This window comes from Tachysurus vachellii, chromosome 1 (genome assembly GCF_030014155.1).
Source record: "Tachysurus vachellii isolate PV-2020 chromosome 1, HZAU_Pvac_v1, whole genome shotgun sequence".
In the NCBI taxonomy this organism is placed as follows: domain Eukaryota; kingdom Metazoa; phylum Chordata; class Actinopteri; order Siluriformes; family Bagridae; genus Tachysurus; species Tachysurus vachellii.
This window is the reverse complement of record NC_083460.1, coordinates 8,586,245-8,600,582: the sequence shown is the minus strand read 5'-3', so window position 1 is coordinate 8,600,582 and position 14,338 is coordinate 8,586,245. Positions and strand designations below refer to the sequence as shown.

The 14,338-nt window shown below is 38.4% G+C and overlaps 1 protein-coding gene across 7 annotated transcripts in view; it reads right to left on the bottom strand.

Moving 5' to 3' along the window:
- The window catches only part of svilb (supervillin b), a 43,163-nt gene that overhangs the window by 5,506 nt on the left and 23,319 nt on the right, over positions 1-14,338 (bottom strand). For 4 of the 7 annotated variants that reach the window (XM_060871249.1, XM_060871198.1, XM_060871229.1 and 1 more), the window contains 21 exons: positions 14,017-14,103; positions 12,453-13,113; positions 10,305-10,764; positions 9,506-9,632; positions 8,473-8,520; positions 8,034-8,114; positions 7,093-7,240; positions 6,796-6,891; positions 6,567-6,647; positions 6,277-6,454; positions 5,571-5,743; positions 5,131-5,286; positions 4,871-5,007; positions 4,047-4,194; positions 3,810-3,955; positions 2,400-2,575; positions 2,178-2,325; positions 1,560-1,860; positions 1,198-1,352; positions 811-916; positions 432-639 (listed from right to left, as the gene is read on the bottom strand). In XM_060871249.1, coding sequence (XP_060727232.1) covers positions 432-639; positions 811-916; positions 1,198-1,352; positions 1,560-1,860; positions 2,178-2,325; positions 2,400-2,575; positions 3,810-3,955; positions 4,047-4,194; positions 4,871-5,007; positions 5,131-5,286; positions 5,571-5,743; positions 6,277-6,454; positions 6,567-6,647; positions 6,796-6,891; positions 7,093-7,240; positions 8,034-8,114; positions 8,473-8,520; positions 9,506-9,632; positions 10,305-10,764; positions 12,453-13,113; positions 14,017-14,103 — 3,821 coding nt within the window. The remainder of the gene's footprint in view (positions 1-431; positions 640-810; positions 917-1,197; positions 1,353-1,559; positions 1,861-2,177; positions 2,326-2,399; positions 2,576-3,809; positions 3,956-4,046; positions 4,195-4,870; positions 5,008-5,130; positions 5,287-5,570; positions 5,744-6,276; positions 6,455-6,566; positions 6,648-6,795; positions 6,892-7,092; positions 7,241-8,033; positions 8,115-8,472; positions 8,521-9,505; positions 9,633-10,304; positions 10,765-12,452; positions 13,114-14,016; positions 14,104-14,338) is intronic. The other 3 variants (XM_060871209.1, XM_060871220.1, XM_060871238.1) reach the window with 3 other exon arrangements.

Here is a 14,338-nt window from a genome sequence, read left to right as displayed (position 1 = left end):
TTTAGAAGCCTTATAGATAAGGTGTAAATGCTGTAAATGGTAATCTTGTAGTCAGTTTATATTAAGAATAACAAAACAAGGTAAATCTGTTTGATTATATACCACAGAGAGATGCACTGAGAAAGATTTAAAACTGATCCATGCACGTCTGTTTGAGACCAATTAAAAAGTCAAGTGAACATATCCTATACCCACTTCAGATTTAAAACTGAACATGGATATATATCCAAAGACTTTCTACAAACATGCACCTCAACAGCACATACTATCAGGAGAAAAAATTAACTTTTGCTGTTGAGTTAAATTATGTTTGTCATGACCTATTGTCCTCTAATTTTGATCAAGCACAACATAAGACTGGAGAGCACACTGGAGCTTTGATTTACCAGTCCTTCTGAAATATCACAGGCACAGACACATCTTTAACTCACTGTTCTTTGATCTTGTCAGCGGCAGTTCTCGCTACCTCACGGGTGTGTGTTTGTGTCTTACAGCCATGCCACAGGTAGATAAGGGCATTGTTAATGTTGAGCAGAATCATGGAAGTCCGAGAGCGCAGACTACTGCAGTGACACGCTACCTCCAGCAGATGGCCTTCTACTGGCAACTCCCCACGAACACAGTACAAACGCCATTCACCTAGAGAGATTGAAGAAGAAAAAGAGGATTTAATAACTAACTAATCTGATGCTCTCTCTATCTCTAACAAACTATGTTACAGCCCAGTTCTATATTCAAAACAGAATGCTAGACTTTAAGTATCCGTTTTTTTTTGGTTTGTTCTTTAAGTGTCAACTTAAATGTCCTTACTCTGAATGTTCTCTTCCTCTTCCTCCCTCTTCCCACAATGCACTATCATGCCGCCATTGAAGCACTGAAGGAAGCATGGTGGCTCTTTGCCCTGCTGCACCTGCACCTGTAAACCAACACCCAGGTTCAAACTTACTGGGTTCAGTGTAATATTACTGCACAGTGAGTCAAAACTGTTCAAAATCTGTTCAAAATCAGCTGTATGAGCTGTTACATGACAATGCATGGTAGTCAATAACCTGAGTGGTTTATATCAGATGCCACTGTGTATTGGAATGACATGTAAACCTGAATTTATTTTACTGATGTAAATTAGTTAATTCAATAACTAAAGAACTGTTTGTGTGAACTGAAATCAGTAATCAACACACACACACACACACACACCTGTGCTCCTCTCTCCTCATCCAGCTCAATGGTCATTAATGCAGAGGTTCCTTTTTCACTGACTGTACAGTTCCTGCCTTGCCAGAAAAAATAGCAGCACTTCTCTCGCCCTGGACCAGCACTGCGAACCTGCTCAGGCTTCTGCCTGTTGCCCACTAAACACACACAATATAAGCTCACAATCACATTTTGTCAACCATTTTTTTTATTCTTTTGGATGAAGCCTTCATCCTTCACCATTAAAACATCATAGCAGTGATTTAACAGCATGTTTGACGTCTCACTTGTAGCTAATTCCACTGCTGTGTTTATGCAAATAACAAACTCATACACAGCACATTGATCCTGTTATTCATACTAACCTGCTACACTCATCATGTACTTCCATTTTACTACATAAGCATCTCCCTCATGAAATTGGCCAATGCTCTGCTTGGGAAGACAGCTGTAGTCGAATTCCAGAATATGCCAGACATCCACACTAATTGTGCTAATCTCCAGAGAGCGCAGACAGTCCTCAGAACATCCGCTATCCACAGGACCATGACCACGACCAACGTCCTGCCCTTCCAGAACCATGCTGATAGGGGTCTGAAGCGCTGGGAGCATCAGCCCCACATCATATGCAGTATACTCCAAGCGAGAAGGTGCGACCTGAGAGAGCTAATATGGGTAGGAAAGACAAAGGGATTCAAAGGTAAGTGAAAGAGAATGAATTTACAGATTAATTTGTAAAATCCCCTGCATCATACTAGTTACAGGAGTTTGGCTTTTAAACCAATTAAATAGTTTTCAGCTGTTAAAACTAGTTGTCATGTGTATCTCTGGTCTTCTATTTCAACATATCAAAGAGTCAAAAATGATAAATAATGGTGGTTAATCTAAGATTTATGAATGGCATGTCTGAGTAAAAGGCCCCATTTTGTCAGCCATAACATTTATTACACAGAATATACACACACACAGAGAAGGGAAGATACCTTCTGCTCAAAGGAATGTTCACTGCTGCTCTTTGGTAGGGAGTCAATGGTGTCTCTCCAGTCCAGAAACTTCTCTCTGAACAAAGATGTCTCGTTGTGTTCAGTCAATCTTCCGAATATCGCCCAATCTGGACGACCCTGGCCTTTCCTGAACACATATTTCATCAGCTTAAACTGAGGAAAGGAATAAAAGGAAATGGGTTTGTGGTGTGTTGTCCAAACCTGGGTATAAGTGTATTGCATCCTCCTGGGTCGAGTGGGTTGATGTCACAGTTAGTGTAGTCAAAGGTGCCATTCCACAGGTGTTTGGCCAGTTGGAAAGCCACCTTTCTCTGTGCCAGAGTGACTTCTTTACCATGCCATACATACACTTCACTGCCAAAATCAAACACCAGCACCTAACAAACACACAAAATGCTAATGATGATATTATGCAAAAAAAAAAAAAAGTCTATTAGAAACAATTAAACTTTTTAGGGGGGCAGGAAAACAAACAAATAAAAAAAATAAAACTCACAATAACCCTTTTATAATTGAGCTGTGGTTGTGCTTACAAAGAAGCAATTACATTCAATCTCAGTGTTAATTACATTCAATCTCATGTTCAAGTTAATTATCATACAGCCTGTAGGATTTTCTTCACACCTTCTTGGTTTCATTCTGCTGAAGCCATAGTCCACAAAGAGCTTACAAATCATGTATAGTACCTCACATTATGAAATATACTAAACAGTAGAGAGCTATAAAGTAATTTGTATATCAATAATATATAAATATCTAAATTAATGACAAAAAAAGGTTAGGACAAGAGCTATAAATAAAAAAAACAAATATACAGCATAAATGCATACATATATGAATCAGAGGTGGGTTACTGTTTGCCTGCGAGTATTTTTTTTTCCTTTCAAAGAAAGCCTGCCACAACAGGTCACAAGGTGTCTACGTGAGAAGTTCACATCTGAAATGGGTTCACTAGACTGCTGCTAGTGAGCAGTCAGGTATGAAACCTGCATGCAAAAATGCACTTAGTCCATCCTTCTTAATGGCACGATCGGGGTCATGGAGGAATCCGAGTCTGAATTTATACACCATGCTGAAAGGGCTGGCATATCTAACTCTATATTTTTCCAGTGGTTGGGTGATTTTTTAATTTATACATGAAAATGAATAAAAAGAAATAAAAGAACCTCTTGCGGGTTTCGTCCATGGTTTATGTCATTATAGATAGATATGTGGACAATTAGAGCACTAAACAGATGCAGATAGTGGCTCTGCTTTGCTCCCCTACTTTGCACTATTGTACAAAAAAATTAATAAAAAACTTTTTATTCACTCATTTTTTAAATCCTCATTATAACAGATCAAGTAATATATGCTCTTAACAATGGGCTTCCAAATTAACAGGTGTTGTAACTAATAGCAAAGAGATTTCTGACTATAAAAGTGTTTCTCTCAGTTAAAAGTCAAAAGGTTTTAGCAGAATAAAATTTCAATTAGATAAAGATCATCATCTTTTCTTATTTGAAATGTACTGTATTTCTACATTTTCTCCCAATCATTAAACAAACATTTCAACTTCAGTACTTCAGTAATGTGTGCATTTGTTCATTATTTTATATACAGCTTTCATACCTCTTTGGATCCCAAAAGTGAACAACGAGGAACTCTGCCCCAGAAATCATCATCAGGAAGCAGCTTATCCTCCACCAGACGAAAGATGCAATTAGTTTCTACTATTGCGCACTCAAAAAACTCGTCCTCTTCTGGTGTACCAGCCGCTGTTGTGACACAGGCACAGGATGGATTTCATTTGAACGTGAAAGAAATTAAATCTGATCATGTTTTACAGTTTTAGGGTTAGGAGCATACGCTGGTAGCTGGCTGGTCCTCCAAGAATTTTCCAAAACTCAGCTGCAGCAGGGCTTTCAAACTTTACCCCCTGGTCAATGGTCTCCACTTGCGCTGCCCGGCAACCAAGATCATGGTTCAGCTGAATAAAACTGGCCAGCTCTGATGCCTAATAAAGAAACAAAAGATAAACAAAAAGTAGCATTTTGTGTTAAAAGCTCATGACAGTCTTAGTCATGGGTAATCATGGATAAATCTGAGCATCATGTAATCATATATTTTTAGATTTATAGTAAATGTATTAATGTGTAGCTCTTCTAAGTGACTCAAAGGGGTACTTTTCACACTGAAATCCCCACAAAAAGCACAGCAACAGAAAATTCAAATGAACAAGGAAATGACAAGTCAGCACTAAATTTTTTTACGTTTATTTTCTTTCTTTGGCCAACAGTCCATTTATCCAGAACACAGGTCCTGCATTTTCAGCAGTGGTTTTCTTGAGTTTTAGTTGAGCAGCTCAGAAAACGTGGCTGGGTCAATAAAGGGTCAAAATGCTTTCCCACTGCAATCAAAACTGCACGAGCTTGAATTTGTTTAGAATTGGATGGATTGCTTTGATACACACTGTCTAAAAGAACTACACCAAGGGACGATATGTGCATATGTAAGATATATAGTGGGTTCCAAATATATACAGTATAAGAATGTAGGTAACATGTTTTGAAGAAAAACTAAGACTAAAAGATGGCTAGATTATAGACCTGAGGAAAACGTTTATTAAATCAAAACACAGCTGAAATGACTGATTATGCTTCATGCTAAAGAGTAGCCATGCCAGTCTGTACCTTTGCTCTCTCTATGACATTTGCAAACTCTCCAATCCAAAGGAAGCAGTGCTCAGGCGTAACCAGTAGAAAACAGTCACCGCTGTTCAAAGATGAGACTCTGGGCTCCACTAGTCTTGTCTGGACATGTCTGCGACCTGAGCAATGCAAGATTTTCTAACCTTAGATTATACCACTGATGTCATCTATTAATTTAACGATAAACAATTGTACTAGTGACAAAGACTAACTTTCTCAGAAGCATTGTGTACAGGACTGACCTTTGACTTGCATGAGCATGAGCTTATTGTATGGAGCAGCACTGTTGTTGGTCACCTGTTCAGACATGCTGACACTGCGCAAACTCACACTGCTGTAGTTCTCCTTGCTAGCCAACCCAGCCAGAGCAGCATCTGAAATGCTGGAGCTCTGACTCACTGCAAAACAGATAAAAACAGATCAATACAAGCAAACACGTACGTTTCTTTGTCAAGTCACCCCTCAATTTTTAACTCTACCACTGAACACCCTTTTCTTTCTACATTGGTCCAAATCATCTTTCAGCATCAACTTTGAATGAGCATTTTATACCATTTTCTTCATAATTTTTTCTCCCCCTTAAAATACTTCCATTTTATGCCCTCTTCTCCTCTTTCATGACCATGTAGAGGAGTCCATGTCATGTCCATTTCCACATCTTCCTTTTCCTCTTATAACTCACTTTTCTCCTGTGTGATCCTCTTGCTTTCCAGAATACCGATATTGAGCCTCTGTTCAGTGTACTCATGTCTGATGTCCTCACGTGCCGCCAGAATCTTCAGTGGGTTACGTGATGCCTGAACGTTACGTGAAGGACGTATTGCCCTCTTGTGATGCACCATTGCTGATGCCAGCCTAAAATCAAATAAATGAAAGAAATTTGTGTCTGTCTGTGTATGAATTCATGCAAATGTAAATATTTTACATATATTTATACAATAGTCTTAGAAACTAATCATTTCTGATTTGGCATTAATTTCTAATATTGGAAATCCTGAGCTAAATAAATAAATAAATAAATAACTGAAGAATCCTGACAGGTCATTATAATATAATATTTTACTTTAGTCATCTCCACCTTGCCCAATGAGACATCTGATTATCTTTTCTATATATCGAACAGATTATTGCCTGAACAAAATGTTTTAGTGTGATGGATGTGTACAATAGGCATGTGGTCATGTACTGATTCGATATGCTATTAATAATGCATAAATTAGCATTTAGCATTTTCATTGCATATAAGATTAAGCTTAACTTTAAATGTGGTTAAAAAAGGCTGAAGATACAACATGTAATTCCACAGCCAGTTTGGGCCAATTTATCAATTCTTTTATCTGGAACGTCAATATAATTATTTAGCATTGGGCATTTTACTGTATACTTACTTTGGAGTATGTTTGCCAAATATGGCATCAAAATCATCATCGATTGGCACTCTCGGCATGCTGCGTGGGATGTCTGCCACGCGGCGATAGAACTTTGAGAAAATTTCATCATCCAGTCTCATAACTTCTTTCACAGCCTTCTCAGTCACGGTCAGTGTAGTCTCCTGCAAACTAGTCACTGAGAGACAAACAGAGAGCACTAAAGTGAGAAAGAGAAGCAAGTCATTGCCATTAACACCAAACTCTAAACTATAAACTATAGACCTGGTCAAATGATCAACGGTACTCACCTTTACTGTTCAAACGTCCTAAAAATGTCTCTAGCTTATCCAGTTTCTTGTCGGATTCCATATCTGCTGTAACCTCAATCTCTATTATAGGGATAGACATTGGCAGATTCCATGAAGGATTATGCATTTATTTCCTCACATGCATATAATGTTAAGTATAAGCTTGCAGCATTCGTCTATTTAAGCAAGCGTCTTAAATAGAAGGAGAGAGCATGTGCGTTACATTTACCGTCCTGTGGTTTTGAGATAGCTGGTAGACCATTCTTCAACTTTGCAGAGACTGGAGACAGAATGGGACTGATCACTGCAGAGGATGCAGCCAGACCTACAGGATATTTTTTTTAGATTGAAAAAGCCCTTCAGTTACAGTATGTGGGTGTAAATGTGCGTATACTACCAAAGTCTACAAAAAATGCCCAATATGCACAGTGTGCTCTGTTATCACTGTAAAAGCTGAAATGCTAACAATCTGCATAAATGTGCCATGACATGTAATTTGTGCTTGAATGAATTTATATCTTCTAACCTTTCTTCACCATCCGAGAAGCCACAGTGTACTGGCCAGAGTCATTTGCCACACCCTTTCCAGTGCTTTGCCATGCCTCCTCTCGTGTAGAGATCATCTGCTTTCTCTCTTCGATGGACATCTGTCCCTCTACTCCGTCTCCCAGCCTCTGATTGGATAGAACACAAACTGGTATTATTAATAGGAAATGTGGTGCAAATGTCACATATGCTGCCACAAAAAAAAAAAAAAAAAAAACAGTGCAAACTTTCACAATTGTAGAGGTCATTCTTTGAAAACATGCCATCCATAACATCAACTGGAGCAGTCAGATTACATGTTGGAAGCAGTCTTTTTTTTCCTCTTTTGTTTTACCATTGGCTTTTTTGTGCTTTATAATGAACTGAAAGAGTGGCATGATCATAACAGTCAATAGACCCGGCTTATTTGAGACCACATTAAGACAAACTGGAGCAAAGACTGTTTAAGACTTCTAGCTGTAAATCCTGCAAACCTAGGTTTTTTTTTTAATGACATATCTGAGCTGGCATATGAGGTTTGTGTTTAATATTTCCCAATAACAAAACCATGACAGCTCTGACTGTGAGGTACTATTACAGGATTATCAGAGTGACTCATAGCAGCTCAGCAATATCCCAGACTCACTGATGCATTACTAACAAAATATCCTTTGCATTGCAGATTTAACATAGTTTTGTTTAACTGCAGCAGGACGTGTAGATCTTGATGTAGACCTGATAATGGGAACAACAAAAAAATAAACTAGTATAATAATAAACCAAAATAAGTAGCACACCTGTTACCCAACACAAGCTTTTAAAAGCCACTCATTGAGGACATTGACACCAAGACCAAGTTTGCTGCATGTTTACAAGGTCCAGAGCCCTAAAGAACACAAGATGATTGCGAAATAAATTGTTGAGTGCTTGGGCCACACTTACCTGGCATGGATGGTCTACAGGCTGACATTTTTGGGTGGAATGAAAAGGAAGAGGTGAATAGGTAGAAGCAAAAACAGGCTCCTAAGGGCAGGAAATGATGTGAGAAAGAAAGAGCAGAAAAAAAAAATGAAAATACAAGAGCACACTGAGGGAAAGAAATGAGAAAATAATTCCAAAAGGGCAATGCAAGGCAAAATGACACTGAAAGAACCGAGGAATATAATGGCAAACGTCTACCAGAAGGAAATATGGCAAAGTACATCAAATAGCTTTTGAAAAGAGAGGTGAATACAAGCAAGTCAACAATCAATGCAAAGCTCTAAAAGGTACTCAAGCCCAAACTAATCACCTTGTAGCATACGCCAGGAAGCAGTGCAGCTAAAATATCTAATCGGCAAAGACTAAAGTTATTAATGCAATGTGCATGAACAAATCTTACCCAAACCTTCTCAGATGAGGCAAACTCCTCAATAACAGCCCTTTCTTCCTATAACACACAAGTAATGGATGTGTGTGTAAAGCACAGGTTGGTTTTTCTTGTAAAATGAATTGACCACATCTTGAAGTACAAGATGCCTAACAAATATTCTAGTCATCAGCCTGGTGCCAAAAAAAAAAAAAGTGTCTTTTTGATTGCCTGTATTACCAGCACAAAAATACACAAAAACTAATGTGATTAGTTGTGTAGCCCAGGTTTGGACACAACTAAAGCAATGGTCTTAACGCAAGATAAGCACATCACTGTATGGCACAAGGCTAAGTTTAAATTTAGCTTAGCAAAACCCTGAAGTTTCAGATCTTTATTTTTGTTTTACCCTACGCATTTAAAATGATATGTCAGTGCCAGGTGACTCAAAGCATGTATAGAACTTACTCTAGCTCTGTGTGTAAGAGTTAGAAGTACAGTAAACTTTAACAATGGGACATTTCATATTTGCATCACTCCACTTGTCTGTCATTTTGTTACACCGGGGGAAGAAGAAAAAAGAAAACACCCTCATTACTCAGTAGAAATTACGTAGTTAATGATATGGAACTGTATTACACATGGAAATTCATTACTATTTTTTTGCAACTTAAAAGAAAGATATTTACCAAAAAATGTTAAACTGCTATCTTACAGACTTTCTGTTGTCAATGTTGGCTGCTTAGTTACACCCATAACTATTTCTTATGAGTAGAATGATTGTATAACTTCGATATCACACACGTAATCATGCTGTTGTACTGAATATTGCCATGGTTTTGATTACCCACAGCCCATGAGCTCAAGTCTACAACCAAATCACGGCTGCGCAGATGTTCAGTATAATGCCCATATTACACATGTGACATTGTTAAATTATTTGTAGTATAAAGCTAATTATGTGTAGCACATATAAACTATATGTATACATGAGTGATTAAAAATATTAAGACCCGGGGTTCTTTTTTTTTTTTTTTTTAAATCAGACACTTCCTCAATCATATACCTTCTTCTTGAAGCCTTGCTCCTCCCATATTTGGTTGCCCATTGATGCTACTTCCTGCACAACTTCTTGTTTCTTGTTCATCCTATTCTTCCAGTCCTCCTCCCCACTCTTTTTCAACAAGGCTAACCTGGGAAAAGAAAAACCATCATACTCATGAGACTTCACTCACACATTATTCCATACATTTTTAAGACAAAACAAAAATTCAGTAAACTGAAATATGCATTTAGCTTCCTCATGATACATATTTATTTATAGCTAATATTCTCCTTTTTTATTCTCTCCCTGCAACCTCTTTTTATTCTAGCATCCTGTTTCATCCTCACCAAAAAGAAGGACAGCCGAACTGCACATTCCAAAATAGCAATTTCTATGTGGCTCAGTGAAGGAGAGGAGCACTGACCCACATTCATTCATCAAACAGGACGCAAGGAGAACAGTGCTGGTGCCCTTGACAAATGCTGCATTCACAACCATTTCCATAACCAGGTGCTACACACTTTAGCAACATTTTTTCTATGGTTTTATTTCACAAATACAATTTAATTTTAGTTATATTTACAAAATCGGATGATGTATATCTGAACATCCACTGTAATTACTGAATTTGAATATTTAAGGTATTTAGAGGTCTTCAGAATGGTTCCAACATGTGAGGCCACATTTAAATTAAATGTCTGACAATGCATTTTATTGCATTCTTTTTGCAACACAAAAAGAAAAATCTCCTGTATACACACCAGGATAATATTTGTACTATATTTTATAGTCTTCATGAGACTACTAACAACACACTCACCTCTCCTTAATGGACATTGACGTCATTGTCTCTGGTTCTTCCTGGGCCACAGGGGAAGCCTGGTTTTGATTTGGTATGATGTACTGGGGCTTAGGTTGAGTCTGAGGTGGGACTTTAGTCTGTGGCGGAGGGTAGGAATAAGACTGATTGGGGTTGATTGTATCTTTGATTTGTATCTGTCCAGGGGACTCTGGGTAAGTTTGTGCTTCTGTTGGTGGAGGAGATTGGAGGTATGACTGGGGTTTGGGATAAGTCTGAGGTGAGGTTTGGGGGGAACGGTGAGAAGAGCTTTGGAAGTGAGGCGGAATCGTCTTCGGCTGGGGTTTAGGAGAAGTGCAAGGAGGACTGGACTGCAAATATGTTAGTGTGTGTGAAGCAGTAGTCGAAGTGCGCAAAGGGCTTTGGAAGGAAAGAACTGCAGTGCTCACAGTACACACTGAGGGACCAGGCTCAGGAGCATCTATGTAACACACACAAAGTGGAACAGTACAAGTGACACGGTTACACACAATTATAACCAACATAAAGATGCTTGTGACTTCCCTACAGTTAGATACATATCTAACTGAAATATGTGTCTACATATACTGTATACATATACACACACACACATATGTACATGTATGTATATATACATGTACATATGTATGTGTGTGTGTGTGTGTGTGTGTGTGTGTGTGTGTGTGTGTGTGTGTATATATATGTATATATCATATGAGAGGGGGGCAAAATACCATAGTAAGAGGGATATAAAAATTATATTTTTTTTTACTTAGATAAAGGTAATTTTGAAACTTAATTTTACCCATTTCAACTTGTGGGTTAGAAGAATTTAAAAATGCTGTAACTTGTAGTTGAGATGCATGCAAATTCTAACAGTATTTCATGAAATATTTAATAAGTATTTTAGGAATACATCATTCTCCAGTAGCTAAAGTGATGCCAATTGTTGGCTAATGGACAGTTACCTGTGGTTGGAGAGTTTGTATATTTACTTGGTTATATTACAATACCTGTTTGTATTTAATTCAATAATGTATCAGGATATTTTGTGGTCTCTTCTCTGCTAGCTGGACTTAACTACCTAATGGTGAATGTGACAGGTCAAACTGATGTACACAATAAATGCTTTGCTTCGTAACACTTCTGTATTGCTGTGGAAACAGTGACATAAGAGCACATATAAAATTTTAAGGGAAGCAAATACATACCAAAGTACATACTAACATTAAATAGGACACCACCACCAGTGGCACTATACTGTATAGGCATCACTGAATGTGCACTGACTTGGCAATCACAGCCCTGAGATTAGTCAGAATGGTGGACAAGGACAAAAGCGCAACACATTACAAAATGTGTATAATATTAGTCGTTTATCCTGTGTGATGATCACAGTACACACAAAAATATTCACTCACTTGATTGTGGAAATAACAACAGGCCTTTAAGGCAAACGTAATACATATGGCAAAACAAATAGGTACTACAACATGCACACACTGCAACTGTGTTGCTACTGCACAAAGGCAAAGAATAATCTGATTGACTCTGTCCTGAGCAGACATCCAAATCATACATCCTCAAAATCAATAGTAAATACAAACAGAAATGACAAGGTATTTTTTCCCCTCCAAATATGTATATCGAAACATGAGGCTTCCATTGTACCTTTCTGGTTATTTTGTTTTAAATTCGAATACTCACATTAACTGTATTATTACATCTTTCAAAAAAAAAAAAATTCTCTCATTCATTGTTTCCTTGAAGCAAGCCAGCAATTTAATGCTGCATTTGTACTCACAGTGCTAAGAGCACTCTTCTGACTGAAGATAGTAACACTCCAGTAAAAAGCCTCCCACCTCCGTAACAACAGCATTATTAGTTTGTGATACTCGGGCACAGACAAAGAAAGCTGTGTGGGTTGCTTGGATGTGAAATTATGCTAATCGCATTCAGCCCAGCATGGTAGAGCTTAACCCAATCAGAAATGGGCTCAGCACATGGACAGGCAACCAAGGGTGACAGAGTGCAGAGTGTGCATCAGATACAATAAGGAGACAACCAAATTAATTACACACCCCCATAGCTTTATTTATTTATTATTTATTTATCCATTCACTCATTCTCTATTCACCCATCTCTTACCTGAGGAAACAACTCTGCTGTGCTCCGTCTGAACAGTGTCTGGCAAGAGGTAACCTTGTGAGATGTGGATCTCGTCTTTCCCCCTCTCCCAGTCTTGCTGCCTCAGTCTGTCATGCTCCCTCTCTTGCTCACTCTCCTCCTGGTTGGTCAGCCCCACCTCCCTCTCTCCATGAGTGTGCGATAGTGTGTGTGTAATAGTGTGTGCATGTGTGCGCTGCTTAAACACATGAGGGGGCGTGGGTTCTCTACTTTCTGCCAAACCAGGTCTACACCCATGATCCTCCTTTTGTTTCTGATCATTGGCTGATACTCTATCAGCCAAGCCCTTCCCTTGTGTTGGTTGGATCAGCCCCTCTGTTGGGGGTGGAGAGCATATCTCAGGGGGGCAGTTTTCCCCACTCTCTGTCAGACTGAAATATCGAACACCTCTCTCATATGCTGGAAGCTTATCATGTGGTGACTGATTGGATGAAAGCAGACTGGGCGGTGCTGCTGGAGTAGGAGTGCGAGAGAGGGCTGGACATGTCTCTGTGGGAACATCTGCAGGGACTGCCATGGATAGGCTTGTTACCATGGCAACAGAAGCCTGGGCGGTGACCGCAGCAACAGAACGGACCAACGATGCAGAGAGAGGCTCCAACTTCAGACCTCCGTTCTGCAGCTAAACATTCACAGAGGAATACAGGAAAGAAAAAAGAAAAATAATGAATTCATGACCAAACAAAGCACACACACAAAAAAAAGAGGCAAGCACAAGCACACACACAGTTCAGCTGAGAATGCATAATATACTTGACATTTAGCTGAATTACTTTCTCAGTATAACTCCTGAGACATTACTATGTATAAACACATAAATGAGAGGCTATATCCAACAAAAGAGTGGCAAGGGGTATTCAAGCCTGGCATACATTACATCTATAACAAATGAAATTTATCCTCGTTCAATCATTTGCAAAATGCAAGCTATAAACTGTGTGGGCAGCAGATGTACAATAGTATAGTTCTTAATGTCTGACAGAGCAGTGGCCAATTCATGTATAAAGCGTATAAATACAAATCTATGTTAGAAGTAGTGGCAGTAACATTAGAAGTAGGAATAGTAGTTTTATTAGTAGCAGCAACAAAATAATAGCAGTAGAAGCCACAGTGGTAAGTAGTAGTAATAATAGTAGAAGTAGAAGTAATAATAGTATTAGTAGCAGCAGAAGTAAGGTGAGTTGTAGCAACAGTAATAAATTCAGTAGTAGCAACATTAATAGTAGCAGTAGTATTAACAGCAGTATCACTTAAATCACAGTGGGATGAAAGTGATAAAAAAAAAAAAAAAGGAGTCAGGGGCCATGAAGCATCATTCACACTTTATTCATCTCCACTTTAATAGAATCCCAAAATGGTGAATATTTAACCAGTTATTTTGCAAAGTCAATGGAGTTTTCAAGCAAACATTCTATTCGCAACTAACAAGAAGCAGGAATTCAATATGAGGATGCAAATTTGCCAATCCAAAGCTGTTATTGGCCCAGGCTAACAATTTAGCCAAAAGTGGTTCATATTGTCTTACTTGATTGCCATTGGGTGGGACTACAAACCCATCAGGCATGGGAATTGGATCTGTGTGATCTGATGGATCTACAGCCTGCATAAGATCCTGTGAAAGGGATAGTGTTCTGATGCTTAAAATTGTGACTAGTTCAGATCTCATTCCTGGAATATTCCAAAAATCCATTCATTTAAAATCCATCCATTCATCATAAACTTCCCACATCACTACATTAATAACAATTACTGTGTCTTAAACCACATTTGAAACATAGGAATTGTGCTGAAACAAAATTGTTCTTCAAAGTTAATCTGAAAAGTACTTGCAGAAAATTATAATTTAC